Genomic DNA, 16,700 nt, shown 5'->3' with positions numbered 1-16,700 from the left:
CGGTGAGCTCGTCTACATCACCTGCCTCCATCGGCACACAATTCTGATGGCCCGGAGAGGGCAGGTTCGGCCCGAGAAGTGAAGACTCAGTTCTTGCCATGGGGGCTGGGGTATGACCTGGGACCTGGAGCCCTCCCAAGCAGTCTGTCAGTGGAGGGGGTGGTGAGGCCGAAGCACTCGCCTTCATGAGTGAGAAGCTTGTCTGCCCCCAGGAATGGAGGGGGGACCAGTCCCTCCACAGGAATAAGGGAGGCTGCCGGGTCAAAGCCAAAAGTGATGAACAAAGTCTGAGCTCAGAGTCATATCATACTACTCAGTATGGACTGTGGAGCCAGAAGATCCTATGTGACCCAAGGAATTTATAGAAACATACCCAGATAGTGTTATCTTCCATTTATGATGACAGTGTCTACCTTTGAGAGTTGCTGCCAAGATTAGATGGCATCATACAGACCCAATGATTGCTACCAATTGTTGAGCATGCCTGTGATCACCGTCATTACCTTCATCATCACCACCATCACCATCTCCATCATCACCATCATCACCACCATCTCCATCATCTCCATCATCACCATCTCCATCATCACCATCATCAACACCACCACCATCTCCATCATCACCATAATCACCACCATCAGCAGCATCAGCATCATTACCATCATCACCACCATCACCATCACCACCACCACCATCATCACCATCATCAGCATCATCACCATCATCACCACCTTCAGCATCATCATCATCACCACCATCATCATCAGCATCATCACCACCATCACCATCACCATCATCACAACCATCAGCAGCATCATCATCACCACCATCAGCATCATCAGCATCATCCCACCATCATCATCATCACCATCACCATCACCATCACCACCACCATCACCATCATCACCACCATCATCATCATCACCATCATCATCACCATCACCATCATCACCATCACCATCATCACCACCATCACCATCATCACCATCACCATCATCACCACCATCAGCATCATCACCATCATCACCATCATCACCACCATCACCACCACCATCACCATCAGCATTATCACCACCATCACCACCATCACCATCATCACCATCATCACCACCATCACCACCATCACCACCATCACTATCATCACCACCATCAGCATCATCAGCATCATCACTACCATCACCATTATCACCACCATCACCATCACCATCACCATCATCACCACCATCACCATCACCATCATCACCATCACCACCATCACCATCACCATCATCACCACCATCAGCATCATCACCATCATCACCACCATCACCACCACCATCATCACCACCATCACCACCACCATCATCACCACCATCACCACCACCATCACCACCACCATCATCACCACCATCACCACCACCATCATCACCACCATCACCACCACCATCATCACCACCATCACCATCATCACCACCATCAGCATCATCACCATCATCACCACCATCACCATCATCAGCATCATCACCATCATCACCATCATCACCATCATCATCACCGGCTTACTTCTCATCATTGGAAGGATAGACACAGGATGAACTCATAGTTTTCGAGACAGCATGGCAATCTCTTGACTGGGCCAGAGTGTGTGTGTGGATAAAGGGTGAGGGAAAACTGAGCAGTTCTTCTCCCTGGCTGTCCATTAAAAGGGGCATCTTTTCCCATCCCCTCTGCCAGCAGCGTCTCGGTTGAGTCTAAAGGAAGCTGGTGAGCAGGTAGGGACTAGTGAGGCAGGTGGGCACTGCATTGCTGCTGAGATTGAGAGCGGTTTGTACGCATGACGCTGACCCCCTGGCAGACAGGTTCGGCAGCCCTCCAGGAGGGGCCCCGCTCTCTCAGAGGGTTACCGCAGAGGCCACAAACGGCACCAGTGCATGGGAAGCCGCTGGCCGGAACCGACAGTGAACGCGGCCCCTATAAATAACGGGCACCAGAGCGGCTGTTCCTGAGCTGGTCAGAACTGGCGCCGCCCGGAGCACAGTGGATGCTCAGTACCTGGTCTTGAGCCCATGGGTAGAAGGATGAACTTTCCTCCAGTTTTCCTAGTGGTGCGTATGCTGCTTCTCAGGATGGGCATCTCCCTGGCAGACGAGACAGGGGCCGGCAGGAAGAGAATGGTTTGCCAGCTTTGAACCATTCCTTAGCAACCCCCCACCACGAGGATCCGCCTCAGCAGAGAGGTTACATCTGTCTGCGAGACTGTCCTTAGAAGGCCGCCAGAGGAATCTTACATTCTGAAACCTTCCACGCCAGAACCCCCGCCCCCGTCTTCACCATGGGGCCCGCCCGGTTCCTCGGGTGTGATGGGTGGGCCTCTGCTAATGGACGTCAGGGTTGGGCACCAGGAGTGGAGAGACAGATGCTGAAGCATCTCGGGTGAAAGAACCCAGAGAAACAGCACTTCTGACGGGGAGGGTGCCGCCCTCTGGTGCCCAGGTAACAGCAGACTGTGGCCAGAGCCCTGACCTTCTAGGTGGCCCTAAATGACCAGTAGAGACTGCCGGGGGGGGTGTCCCTTGTCCCTGTCCCAGGAGGAGTGTTATGGATGTGTCATCAGAAGTAAGGCTGGGGTGGGGGACCCGGGGTGGAAACTGGAGATGGTGCGGGGGTGGTTGGGAGGCACAGGGAGAGTACGAGAGAATTCCCACCGTCTGCTGTCTGAAGGTGGGGTGAGCAGCCAGCGCTTGGTTGGGCCCTGGCTACCCTCATTCTGGAGTGGCCAACCCTGTCCCTGTCCTGCTGTGCACACACACCACAGTGCACACACACCAGCGTGCGCACACACTGCCATGCACACACACACACTAGCGTGCACACACACCGCAGTGCACACACACACACTAGCGTGCGCACACACCACTGTGACCACTGTGTGCACACACCACCATGCACACACACTGCCGTGCACACACACATCAGCGTGCACACACACACTGCCGTGCGCACACACCAGCGTGCACACACACCACCGTGACCACTGTGCGCACACACCACCATGCACACACACCGCTGTGCACACACACATCAGCGTGCACACACACACTCTAGCGTGCACACACACTGCTGTGCGCACACACTAGCGTGCACATACACCACCGTGCGCACACACCACCGTGACCACTGTGCACACACACCACCATGCACACACACCGCCGTGCACACACACATCAGCATGCACACACACACACTGCCGTGCGCACACACCAGTGTGCACACACACCACCGTGACCACTGTGCGCACACACCACCATGCACACACACCGCCGTGCACACACACATCAGCGTGCACACACACACTCTAGCGTGCACACACACTGCTGTGCGCACACACTAGCGTGCACATACACCACCGTGCACACACACCACCGTGACCACTGTGCACACACACCACCATGCACACACACCGCCGTGCACACACACATCAGCATGCACACACACACACTGCCGTGCGCACACACCAGTGTGCACACACACCACCGTGACCACTGTGCGCACACACCACCATGCACACACACCGCCGTGCACACACACATCAGCGTGCACACACACACTAGCGTGCACACACACTGCTGTGCGCACACACCAGCGTGCACATACACCACCGTGCGCACACACCACAGTGACCACTGTGCGCACACACCACCATGCACACACACCACCGTGCACACACACATCAGCGTGCACACACACACACCAGTGTGCACACACACCACCGTGCGCACACACCAGCGTGCACACACCGCCGTGCGCGCACAGAGCAGGACCGGACCTCACAGCCTCCGCTGGGCCTGGATGCTTCCTTCCCTGGGACCTCAACACGCAGACTTGGAGGAAGCCTGAAGAGCAGATGTTCCTCAACGATTCACAGTGTCCCCAGCTGCAGGGCTGTCTCCCACCTTCAAGTCCTGGGCCACCCTGGCTCCTCCTGGTCAGGCCCAGTCCTGCCCCATGTGGAGGCCAGTGCCCTGGTGCTCAGAATCAGGAGCAGAACTCGCCCAGGGCGGGAGGAGAGAGAGTGGCCGGGCTTACCTGCGCCAGGTGGGCGGCTCTGCAGGTGCTGGAAGGGTCAGCTGCCCACAGGCCAGCCACAGCCGGGACTGAAAGAGCTCGGGAAGCAGAGAGGCCAGGGCTGGGGGGCTAGGGGGCTGGGGTGCTGGGGCTTCCCTCCCACACTCCGGGTGATGGCAGCCCTGGTGCCCACAACACCTGAGCACCTGGTGTGCGCAGGAGGGGCCTGTGGGCCTGAGCTGTCCCCAGGCAGCCGTCCACTGTGGCCCCTGCCCCGCGTGGGCAGGCCGCTCAGGCAGGACCTGGCATCCACAGCCAGGCTAACAGGACAGGTCAATGCCCCCCTTCCTGGACCCCTTCATCCCTGACCCTGGTCTCACCTCTGCTTCCCCTCTGTTTCCAGGCTTGGCTGTCCACCAGGTTGTCACCATCACGGTCTCCCTCATCATGGTCATAGCTGCTCTGATCACAACTCTTGTCTTAAAAAACTGGTAAGGATCCTCGGCCCTTCTGGTCTGGAAAGGGGGCTGTGGGGGTCCCCGGGGAGGGGCACACGGTAAGATCTCGCTTCCATACCTGGCCCCAGAGCACTGTGCCTCTGCTCGGGCCACGGCGCTGGGAGCACACCCCCACCACCGGGCGCGGTCTGCAGATGCCCTGCTGAGCCGCTGACTCCTTTTCCTTTGATCCAAGTGCCTTTGGGTGTCGTCCACCCAGGGCGCAATCTTTTTCTCCATTTGCCAGCAGTGCCGGGCCCTCGCTGGCCCAGGCTGTCCGGGCGCCCGGAGCCGGCCCAGACTCTTCTCATCCTCCCTTCCTCGAGGAGCCCTCCGTGTCTGCCGAATTAGGTTACCGCTTCGCCCCAGGCAGCCTGTCTCTGCCTGTTTCCTCCTGGAAATTGGCCTATTTTGAGGTTGTGGTGCACACACACCTGCTCCACCCTGGGAAAAGCAGGGAGCTGCTGGGTGACCCCCGTCCGCCCGCGGCCGCGCCTCCAGCCGGCGTGGCTCCTTTTAGCATCAAAGCTCACACCCCCAGTGGATCCCCTACTCCCCGCGGAGCTGGTCGGAAACGAGACGGGCTGACAGGTGGGAGCTGCCGGAGCATCCACAGGACGGGATGCGGTAGAAAGGTCATCTCCAGGGTCAGGGAGGCGGACGGGGAGGCACACGCCTGGGACGGGCCTCACTCAGACGGGGCCACGGAGCCGCCTCCGACGGCCAGCCAGCCCGGGCCCCAGGCGCGTTCTGGGTCCGATGATGAGGACAGCGCTCAGCTCACGGGGGGTGGGCTTCCCGGGTAGAGGCCGGACCACATGGCCGCCTGTCCTGCAGACCCTGATGAAGGAAAAGCCCCTCCCCCAAGGGGGTGGCGGGCCTGTGACCCCGAATGTGGCAGGCAGGCCACCAGCTCCTTCTGGTTTCCCCACACACCCGGGTTTGCAGCAAACGCTCCAACAGGCCTTCAGGGAAGACAGCCCGGGAGGCTGATGATGGGGTCCTGTGACCTTGGGGCAGAACTTCCAGGCCAGCAGTCAGGGGTCCTCACTGGGAGGACAAGGCGGGGTCCGACTCACGGGGTGGGCTCACGAAGCCCCCCTGCAGCCCCTCACTCGTCATCAGCGCTGAGCGTGGAGGGGAAGGGGGCTGGCGCCTGGATGAGGGTCCCCCACAGTGGGGGCTCCCTACATTTTCCCCTCCCCACCCTTCTCCATGGGGATGGGACTTCCACCCACCCTGCTCGTGAACTTGCCAGAGTGACACCCAGGAGCGAGGCCTCTGATTGTTACTTGGTCAGACCCCTCGGCCCACAGGGGTGAGAGGCCCGTGTCCGTCTTAGGTGGCATCTGGAAGGTTCTGGGTCCTGAGGGATCCTCGGGGTGCGAAGGACAGTTCTCTCCACAGACCCAGTTGGGGTGAAGGGGGGCGGGTCCAGTCATATTTCAGCTCATGGGTGTGACAAGGGAGGGGTTCCTGATGCCCCAACTGTCCCCAAGGAGAGGGCTGAATCGTCCGTCGAAAACCAGTGGTCGGGCCACCCAGTCTGCCCAGGGGCTTCCCCACGGGGACCCGTCTGTGTTCATGCCGGCGAGGTGCTCCCGGGGAAACTGAGTCAGCACCGAGGTCGCGCTGACAGGCCCCCGCTCTGGGATGAGGCCGCGCGCCCACTCACCCCATCACCTCCCTGAGATAACAGGCCACACCGCCGTCTCTTGCAGCTGCGCCCAAAGCGGGCGCGCGCGGAGGGACAGTCACCAGCGGAAGGTCAACCAGCAGGAGGAGAGCTGCCAGAACCTGACCGACTTCACGCCCGCCCGGGTGCCCAGCAGCCTGGACATCTTCACGGCCTACAACGAGACCCTGCAGTGTTCCCACGAGTGTGTCCGGGCGGCCGTGCCCGTGTACACCGATGAGACGCTGCACTCGATCGGGGAGCACAAGTCCACCTTCAACGGGAACCGGTAAGCGTGGCGTGGCCCACTCGCCTCCCCAGGCTCCCGGTGCCCGCTTGGCCTCGGGGCTGCGGACGGGGCAGGCGTCCTTCCCCTGGGTCTGAGGGTCCAGGCAAAGGCGGGCGGACAGGCGTGCCCCTCCCCCCGAGAAAGGACGCAGGGACAGACAGACGCTCGTCCAGATCTGCACGGGGCAGTGGGTGGGCCAAATGCCTGCCGCCTCAGCGCCCCTTGGCGGGCACCACCCCCGATCCAAAGCCAGCTCCGTGGCCCCCTCCTCCTAGATGCCAGCTGTCCTGCTGGGTCCCTCCCGGCCAGTGTCTCTGGACCCCATCAATACGACGTCTGCGGCGAATCGAGCAAAACGGTCACATACCAGCCAGACTCCTGGTCATTAAATGTGCGGTCTTTTTTTTTAAATTATTAATCACAAGTAATCCGTTAAAGACGACGGCCCCTGAAACCCTGCCTGGAGACACTTCAGAACGCCTGAGTCAGCTTCTGAAGGTTTATCCGGAATTAGATTAAAACATCAATAAGCTGTTTTTAAAGCAGACATCCACTCATACCCCATTTTACAAATTAAAAAAAACTCTGCAATGACTTAATTTTAGGAGGAAATGGGTAGGACAGCGGCCTGACTGGAGGGGCGGCTGCCAGAGCTGGCTTCTCCCGGAACCCGCTGGGGGGACTCGGGGGGACTTGCCCTGAATGGGCTTCTCCCGGAACCTGTTGGGGGCACTCGGGGTGACTCTGAGCTGGAGTGCCTGCCTGACCCTCCGTGACAGTGAGCAGATGTCCTTAAATTCCTCATGTCTTTGCGTTGGGCCCCACGGTGTGTGAGACGCCCCTTTCGCAGGGGAGGGGACTGGAAAGAGGGAACCTCAGGGCGGTCCTCCCCACCGCGGCCTGGCTGTCACTCAGGGCACGGGGGAGCTCGGGGTTGCACCCCGCCTTGCAGAAGGCTGAGCGGGCCAAGCACTGGCAGACGGTCTCCTGACCATTTCATTGAAGGAGCATGTCGCTCTGGCCTGAATCCCGGCCAGCAGCGCTTCGGCCTCCGGGGCGGGGGCGGGGCGGCTGTTTGCACCTTGTCTGACTGCCCCGAGCTCCGACCCTGTGTCCCGGGACAGCCCTGTCCTCGGTGGCGTGGGCTCCGCGGCACCCCTGCGCCCCACAAGGAGGCACGGCGGGGAAAGGCCCCTGCTGATGGGCCGGCGAGCTCGGCCGACCCTCCCTGCCTCGGGGAGTGGTCGCTTAGACTCCGAGGTGACACGCTAGGGGGATACCATTTTAGAGCCAGGCCCTGCCCGCTCTGGGACCCGTGATGCCGCAGGCTGAGTGCCCGTCCTCGCGGGCAGCCGCCCTGAGTCTCCTGCTTGTCCCCTGATTGAAACACCAAGTTCTGGAGCTGGTCCCGCCGTGCTGCGACCCTGGCCTCCTCCGGCCTCCGCCCCAGAGCCCTCCTGCGCTGCGTTCTCCAGGCCCGGTGTCCTCCAGGGCCGTCCAGGGGCACGGGGCACCCGCCAGCCGCAGGAGGGGTGGCCCTTCCTGCCGAGGAGCCGCGCTGAGCAGCCCTCCCGGGGGTTCTCCCGGACCAGACAAGCCCGCGTTCCGCAGCCGGCCTGGCCCTGCTGGTTCCGGCGCAGCGTGTGCGAGCCCGTTTCTCTGCTTCCCACAGACCCTCGTCTTCTGACCGGCATCTCATTCCTGTGGCCTTCGTGTCTGAGAAATGGTTTGAAATCTCCTGCTGACTGGCCGGAGTCTTGTTTACCTCCTGGGGGCAGGGCAGACGCCGTGTGTCTGGTTCATGGTACGTACCTCTGGGGTGAACTTGGTTCTCCTCTCCCTCCGCCGCGCCCTCCCCACCCAGTCCCCACCCCGGGAAGATGGGGAGCCCTTCGTGCTGCAGGCGGATTTCAGTGGCGTTAACTCTCCAAGAAAACTGGGGGGCTGGGCTCCTGGGCTCTCTGCTGAGCTTGTTAGGAACGCCCCCGCGTCCTGGCGTGGGGAGACAGCAACCCCCGGGCACCCTGACACAGCGCCGGGGCCGTTTCTGTCCGTGTCTGTCCATCCCCAAGGAAGGCTTCAGCCGGCGTGATCGGAGGGACCCCAGCCTGCAAACCAGCCGGGCCACGAACGGGAAGGGGTCAGGGCCGCGGCCGAGGGGGCAGGCACCCCGCCATTCCGGGTCCTGACATGGGGAGGGGGCTCAGAGCAGAATTAAAATCCAAATGAGAAATAGATATAAAAAAAAAACCAAGAGATAAGAAGGCAAATGATGACGAAGAAAGTGAGGAGCAGAGACATCTGCTCGTTGGAAGCTGGTGACTGGTAGCAAAACAGGGAGAATTTTCCACGCTTGGCTGGCCGGGAACATTTGCTTCTGCCTTCAGCGATATTAACGCGAACGTGATGGGAAATTGGGTTCTGCTGGGCTGGATCCCCTGCGCGCGCAGATGCTGGGGGGAGCGTTTCACCAGCACGGCCGATCGATGCCACCCCGGGCTTGGAGTTCTTTTAATTTGTTTTTCTTTTGGATGCTCGGTTTCCCAAGGACCCCCATTCCGCTCAACCACAGAGAGCATCTCCCCCCCCAGAGGTCCCCCTTGAAAACGTGACGTTAGATCTTTTCCCCAAGCAGGGACCCAATTTCCAGGATGGGTATCGACATTTGAAAATGGTTTTTCTTTCTCTCCTCACCTTCTGGTGTGGGGACCGAAGGGCAGCACCGTTGCCAGAGTGGGGGAAGCACCGAGGCGGGACGGCGTTGACTCGGGCGCCCACGGGCCCCTCCAAGGACTCGGCGCGCAGCCTCTGGCCCCCGCTGGTCTCAGAGATCAGAATGGGTCGGTCGGTTCCCGGTGTCCGTTCTGATGAATAACGTGCCGGCTCCACATGAAATCTCCAGCCCTCCTTTCCGGTCCCGAAGCCAAAACGACCTGCTCAGCATTATGTTCGGCCAACGGGCAAAGAAATGTAATTAGACTAGAATGGAGAGTGAGCCTCCCGTCAAGTGCCTTTGCCCAGGCTGTAGCACGCGGGCAGGATGTGTCCCGTCCCCACGCGTGAGGGCAGACGCGCCAGGTGTGGCCCAGTCATCAGAAGCTGCTGCCTTTGTCTGCCTGCAAGGGTCACCTGGTTAGGGCCACAGGGAGCTCCTTTTGTTCCAGCCGGAGTAGCCATGGGTCCCGCCTGTCCCCTGAAGGCTCCCCAGGCCAGCCCAGTGACGACCAGCATCTTCGTTAGGATTTTTACATGCAGTAAAAGCAGAAGACATGGACCGGGGAGGTGCTGGCCCTGTGCACCCAAGGCCTCTGCTCTCTTCATTTAAGAGCTGCCGCCCATAGACCTGCAGGCGGACGCACCCTTGGTTTCGGGTAGCCCTCGCCGTGGGGGACGGGTCCCTCAGGCAGACGTTCCAATGGCAGCTCACTGGAAGATTCCGCATCTAGGAACTCATCGATCCTCCCAACGATCCCATTTCCAGATGGGGAGAGCGAGGGGCAGAGAGAGAGGGTACGTGAGTTGCCCGAGGTCAGTCTGTTGTAAGAGGTGGGGCAGGGCAGGAAGGTGTCTGGACCCTCCTCTCCATCGGGGCCCAGGAGCTGTTGCGGGACCACCACAGTTCCCAGGAGGGGCGCCCCCGGGTCAAAGACCTTGACTCACTGGATCCCAGTGTGGACCGCAGGCAGGGAGGCGGCTGAGAAGGTACGGAGAGCCCGCAGGACCTGCGGGGCGCCCGGCCATGCCTCCTCCGCACCTGTGGACACGAAGCAGGGGCTCTCTCCAGCCACCTCCCCTTCCCGCACACGAGGACCAGGAGGGCTCCGCAAACCGCCTTGTTAGCCTGTGACAAATGCCGAAAGACCCCGTGGCCGTGTGTCCGACAGACCATTCATCACTCGCCGGGAGGGGACATGCAGATGCTCCGTGTCCCCGATTCCCGTAATGAATGCCTGGGCATGAGCGCGGCACCGAGGATAGCCAGGGAGCTCGCTCAGATTTACCGGGGTACTTATTACCCCTTAAATAAATAGCAATTAATACTAAAACATTTAATTAAGGTTTAAGAGCCAGCTGAGATATTTATCTACGGCGGAGCGGCGGAGCCTCTCCAAATGCATTTTTAATGACGAGGCAGCAGTTCGTTAGGGCACCGGCTGGTGTGCTCGGGCCGGCCCACCACACGTGGGACCCAGACGTGGCCAGCTTGGCTTCCCTGCAGGCCGCCGGTCGGCGACGGCCGGGCTGGTGGGCGCAGGTGCCCTGGCCTGGGCAGCCTCACTGTGTCCCTAGATTCAGCCTCGGACAGATGCCAGCGGAGCCCGCCCCGGAACACCTCCGCCACGCGCAACGCCACCCCGTGCCCGGGACGACCAGAGGACCCCGGCGGCCTCGCTGCTCCCAGAATCGCGGCCGCAGACACGCCTGCCGTTGGCTCTTGGGCGAGTTCCCGTCGCTCTTCCTGCGACTGACGAGTCGACTCCAGGAGACTTCAGCGCGCGGATCTTCCCGTTCACCACGGCCGCCTCCTCCCCGATGGAGCCCGCGCCGTGCCCGAGGCTCTGAGAGGGACCAGTCACGGGTGCTGCTATTCCCCAGGACACGCAAGGCATCGGATAAGAAACAGGAACAGCACCTGAGCCCCGCGCCCTGTTCTAAAAACATCCGCGCGGATAGAATAGCTGGCTTCGAAGGAGCCGTTCGAAGGAGCGCTTCTCCCGAAGCAGCCTCCGCACCCTCCTGCAACAGGACCCCCCTCAACTGTTCTCTGAGCTGAGAGCCCAGCAGAGGGACCAGCCCAAGGGGAGCTGGGAAGGCGGCCCTTCCGGGGGCGGGAGATGAGCCCTCAGCTAAGGCGCTCGGGGGCTCTGTTCTCCCGGCCTTGCAAAAGCAGACGCTGGTGGTCGTGAAGCCGCGACCCACCGTGTGGCTGTGGCCGGCAGGGCCCGGTGAGCCACGAGGCCCCTCCAGGCAGCGGGGGCTTGAGTTGCTCCGAAGTCAGCATCTCTCCCAGGTCCCCATCTCCGACCACTTGGCAGCACACCAGGAGCCTTGCGTGGAGGTGCCCTCCCCGGTGTCCTTCTTCAGTCAGGGGGTCCAGGGTGCACCGTGGGTGTCTTCCCAGCAGATTTGGGGTTCGTGTCCCTCGCTGGTGCCTCTGGGGGTTCGTGCCCAGCTGAGAGGCTCATGAGCTGAGCCTTCGGAGCAGGAAAACCAGAGTCCTGTGAGCTGAGTGCAAGCAGCAGGGTGTGGGCAGGGTGGGAGGCCCAGCCTGGAAGGGGGTACAGCCTCAGACCCCTCATCCGGGCCCATGGGGTGAGCAGGAGACCCACCCACCTCTGCAGGAAGCCAGCGTTGCTCTTAAGCCAGCAAGTCAAGGTTGGGTTAGAGCTCCCTCCCCTTCTTCCTCCCTTTCCCCTCCCCTCCCCCTCCCCTCCCCTCCCCCTCCCCTCCCTCCCCCTCTTCCTCCGTCCCCCTCTTCCTCCCTTCCCCTCCCCTCCCCCTTCCCCTCCCTCTCTCTTCCCCTCCCCCTCCCTCTCTCTCCCTCTCTCTGTGAGATGCTGGGTAGAGACAGACGCCTGTGGGTTAGTAAGAAGCTCCCGCTCCCCCAGTGGCCATCTGTGGGTCCTCCCTGTGGCCCTCCATCCGTCCATCTTGCTGCCCGCCCCCTTCAGCCCCCAGCTGCACCGACAGGCCATTTCAAGCTCCAGGTACAGGGACCCAGGACAAGGCTCCTTCACACCATGTCGATCCCCTTCCGGGCCAGGCACAGAGCTGGAACTGGGGGAGGTGAAGGTGGGGCTGGCAGGGGCCCCCTGACCCCTGGGGTGACACGTGACACATCCAGATGAAGACCAGCGCAGTGGTCCTCCAGCCACAAGTTGTAGGACAGGACAGGACGCGCTAGCAGGCAGACATGGAAGAGAGGACACGTTTAGGGAAGGGGGGTGTCCACGGAGGACCATCCTCAGGCGCGTGAGGTCTGAGGTTTGGGGCCACCTGGAATGTGGGGAGGGAAGCTGGAGAAATGGGGGGCGGGGTCACACCTGGAAGGGTACAGGGGCCAACGTCTGAGGACCTATAGGCAGGAGGGTGTACGTAGTGTCTGTGTGCAAACCTGAGACAGATGGACGGCCATTAGGGTCGCAGTCCACGGAGACAGCCACGCGGGTTCTCGGGGAGCCTTCCTTCCTGAGGCAGGACGCCCCGAGAAGCTTGGTCCAACTCGCTGTCGGGGAGTGAGGAGCACACCGCCGCCCATTGCTCGGACTGTCCCCGGTCCCCGGAAGCAGGTGGCTTTTAGTGTTCCGTGCTGGTAACTTTCAGAAATGTTTGAAAGGTGGTGTGAATGGACGTGACCCAGGACTGAGGCCTTAGCCCTGTGAGCGCGGCTCGGACATGAGCGCTCACATTGTCCAGCCTTCACCACCCCGTCTCCAGAACTCTCCATCCCCCCAAACCGGACCTCGGTCCCCACGAAACACGCCCCTCAGCCCCCGCACCACCACCTCTGTCTCTATGGGCCTGGCTCCTCCAGGCCCCGCCGAAGTGGGATTCCACGGGGGTTGTTGCCACGTCTTTTCACCCACGGATAATCAGAGAAGACACATGCCACGTGGACAGTCCTCTCGGTTTAACTACTACACTTTGTGAACCACCCCTTCCCCAGATCCCAGAAATTGGAGGGGATGGGGCACAGTTCTGGTAAAGGTGACAGGGGAGGTCCGGCACCCCTTTGATGGGGTATCTAGCCCCTCTTTACACCAGGGGACACCCCGCTCCCAGCAGAGGGTGGTCCCGCAGGGGGAGGTGCTCCATGAGGCCTCCTGGAGCTGCTCACACAGGTGACCTTGAGGTGAAGGCAGGTGAGGGGATGCAGGTCCTGCCTCCATCGTCCAGACGGGTGGGGTCCTAGGGTGGGAAGGAGCCTGGCCCCGCCCTGCGTGGAGCAGACTTGGACACGCAAGGCTGTTGGCGAACATGAGAAAGAGGGTGCTAAGTGGGGCGCCACTGTGTTCCTGGGTGTCCTTCATCCCTCAGTCTCACCCGGGTTCCCCGGGGCTTATCTGATTCAGGAGAAGGAACCCCACACCCTGGTGTACTGAGAAGAACAGAGTAATGCCCGGAGCTTGTAGAAACCGTTTCCCCAGGCTCTGCTGGGGAACTGATTCGGGGTCCCCAGGGGTGGGCCCAGGAATCTAGGCTTCTGAGCTGCTCCAGGGTGACCGGGATGGGCCAGGGAGCTGCTGCGAAAATCCCACATGCTTCCCAGCGTCACCTGGAGTCCTCGGGTCCCCACGTTCTAACTGTGTCCCCTGCAAAGATGAGGGTGCAATGGCATTGCCCTGGCTCTTGCTTGAGGGTCCTGGCTCCCCGTAGCGGTGGGGAGCTGGAGGGGCTCTGGGGGCTGCAGAGAGACACAATGCCGGCTCCGGGCGGAAGCTGCACCAGGCTGCGCCGGGACGGTTCCAGCCCCCTTGGCCATGCTGTGCCTCTCTGGCTCTCTGGGGGACACTGAGCTGTGGGTTGTCTAAGGCAGGAAGACTTCGGGGTCCTGTTTTCTGAGGCTCTGACCCTCGCTGGGTGGGGGCCACCGCGACTTCGCAGCCTGGCCTGAAGGATGATCTGGAGGTGGCTTTCTACGCGTCTGAACCCCTCCTGGCCTCGGGGGCACGCGCGCCCATGCTTCCCACAGTCAAGGGCTGGGGCCCGCGGCACCTCAGCCTCAGAGGGTGCAGCTGAACGGGTGTGAGGGTGGCACTGGGTGCTGGGTCACCTGCAGGCTTGGGGACGCCTTGTAGGAAGCCCAGACCCCCTCCTGCCGCAGGAGCTGAAATGGGTTCCCCATCGGTTGCCGTGATTAACACGAGGTCCCTGGCCCCCTTCCTGCCTGGCATCCCCAGGCTGTGCGTCCAGGTGCCGTGGGACACGCCTCCTGTCCTGAGGACGCTTTGGTGTCGCCAGCCGGGCAGCACAGCCACGGGTCCGGTCGCCGAGGCTCGGAGCGGCCGCGCCGACCCCCTGCCCTTGGCCCGCCGCCACTTAAAATGTTTCTCTTTTCTTTCCACACAGGATTCCGTTGGTGAACCTGTAAAAAAAAAATAAATTTAATTTAAAAAAACCTAAAACTAAACTATCTAAAGGGGAGGGTCCCCGAACCCACCACGTCTGTTTGCCGGCGGGGAGCTCGGAGCAGGACGCTAGAGGCCAAATCTATTTTTATACAGAAGCTTGAGCCCGCGGGACTGCCTTCCGCCAGTGTCCCCGGAGGAGGGGAGGCAGCACGAGGACCTGTGACCGCGAGCGGAGCCGGCCGAGCGGAGAGGCAGGGAACACCCGAGGGCAGCCTGAGATTTGTACCACGATTCTGACCTGTGCCAATAATACCATTATGTGCCATGTACGGACCCGAGAGACTTGGTGAATCGCCAAAGCCAAGCGAACCACTCGTAGAAATCTCACAGAGAACGGGGTGGGAATCTCTTCCGGTAGAGTCGCTATTTCTGGTTAATATACGTGTATATAAATATATAAACACACACACACACTTTTTTGTACTGTAGCAATTTTTGAATATCTTCCATGTTCCTTTTTAAAAAAAAAAGTGTTATCGGTTACAAAACCTGATTTATGTAACATGCTTAGTACAAACGGGAGAAACGGTGTTTTCTACGTTGCGAGCTCACACACGCGCCGCACAGAGGCTCACACACACGCACACACCCAGACACACGTACGCGCATCTGTCCGCACGGACGGGAAATGCCGTCCCACGCGTGTGAGCGTGTTCCTTCCGGTGACCTGGTCTCTCAGCGCCGCCCACCCTGGGGGACAGCCTCGACCCACGCCCATAGACCCTCGAAAGACACACCCTGTGTTTGCTGGATCTTTGGTGAGTGTCACCCCACGAACGATCCTCTTGGGCCATAATGAAGAACGCTGTGGTTTTATATACATATATATATATATATATATACAAACACACACGTAAATACTGTCTTTTTTTTATTCGACTGTTTGAAGATGCTACCTAAGAGCCATTGCGTATCTATGTAACCAGCTGCTTACCGTGGGCCTGAGCGTCCGTCGGGCGGATGGTGGGTTCTCGGCCATCTTTGTGTTAATACAAACGTAGATTGAATTAAAGAATTTTTCCAGTTCCAACGATTACAAGAGTGTATCCTTATCACACGTGAGAGTGTGTCAGTGCGATGGATGAGGGGTGTGTCCTTATCACACGTGTGTGTCAGCGCGGGGCTCGGACACGGATGAGGAGTGTATGTATCCTTATCACACGTGAGAGTGTGTCAGCACGGGGCTCGGACACAGACGAGGGGTGTGTCCTTATCACAAGTGAGAGTGTGTCAGCACGGGGCCCGGACACGGACGAGGAGTGTATCCTTATCACATGACGAGGGGTGTGTCCTTATCACACGTGTGAGCGTGTCAGCATGGGGCTCGGACACGGACGAGGGGTGTATCCTTACCACAAGTGAGAGTGTGTCAGCGCGATGGATGAGGGGTGTGTCCTTATCACATGTGTGTGTCAGCGTGGGGCCCGGACACGGACGAGGAGTGTATCCTTATCACACGACGAGGGGTGTATCCTTATCACACGTGTGTGTCAGTGCGGGGCTCGGACGCGGACGAGGAGTGTATCCTTATCACACATGAGAGTGTGTCAGCACGGGGCCCAGACACGGATGAGGAGTGTATCCTTATCACACGACGAGGGGTGTATCCTTATCACACGTGTGAGCATGTCAGCATGGGGCTCGGACACGGACGAGGGCGTCGGCTCGTTTGGAAATGAGAACAAATTCCACGGGCGGCCCAGGCTGCTGCCACGTGAGCCGTGCCCGGCGTGGCTTTCCCACTCGTTCTTGGACGGAGGTCGCCCGCTCTTCCTTGAGCCCAGGGGTGAGTTTGAAGCTTCGGGGAGACTGTAGCAAGCACGCGACAGGCGCAGAGCAGGTGACGGGAGACAGAAGCGTGACTCGTCCGTGAGTCTTCCCGGGCCACCACCTCATGCGGAAATCACCTGCTCACCGAGGGTTGGTCTGGGGCTCACGGGAGCAGGAAAGCCGTCCCCCGGCCCAGCGCCAGAGACGAGATGCGGTCAGTACACCTCCCGCTCGGTTCCCCCCCAGAGCCCACCGCCACCGTCCAGTGAGGGTGGTCCTGTGGGGGACAGAGA

General features: G+C 60.4%; 1 protein-coding gene across 1 annotated transcript in view; it reads left to right on the top strand.

The window, feature by feature from the left end:
- AJAP1 (adherens junctions associated protein 1) overlaps positions 1-8,310 on the top strand; it is a 55,039-nt gene extending 46,729 nt beyond the window's left edge. Inside the window, exons 4-6 of the mRNA XM_036256848.1 lie at positions 4,448-4,535; positions 6,263-6,505; positions 8,178-8,310. Of these exons, the coding sequence (XP_036112741.1) occupies positions 4,448-4,535; positions 6,263-6,505; positions 8,178-8,250 (404 nt within the window). The 3' untranslated portion in view covers positions 8,251-8,310. The remainder of the gene's footprint in view (positions 1-4,447; positions 4,536-6,262; positions 6,506-8,177) is intronic.
- The last annotated feature ends 8,390 nt before the right edge of the window (positions 8,311-16,700 follow it).

Source organism: Molossus molossus, unplaced genomic scaffold (genome assembly GCF_014108415.1).
Source record: "Molossus molossus isolate mMolMol1 unplaced genomic scaffold, mMolMol1.p scaffold_m16_p_12, whole genome shotgun sequence".
Taxonomy (NCBI): Eukaryota; Metazoa; Chordata; class Mammalia; order Chiroptera; family Molossidae; genus Molossus; species Molossus molossus.
This window is presented reverse-complemented; position numbering and strand designations above follow the sequence as displayed.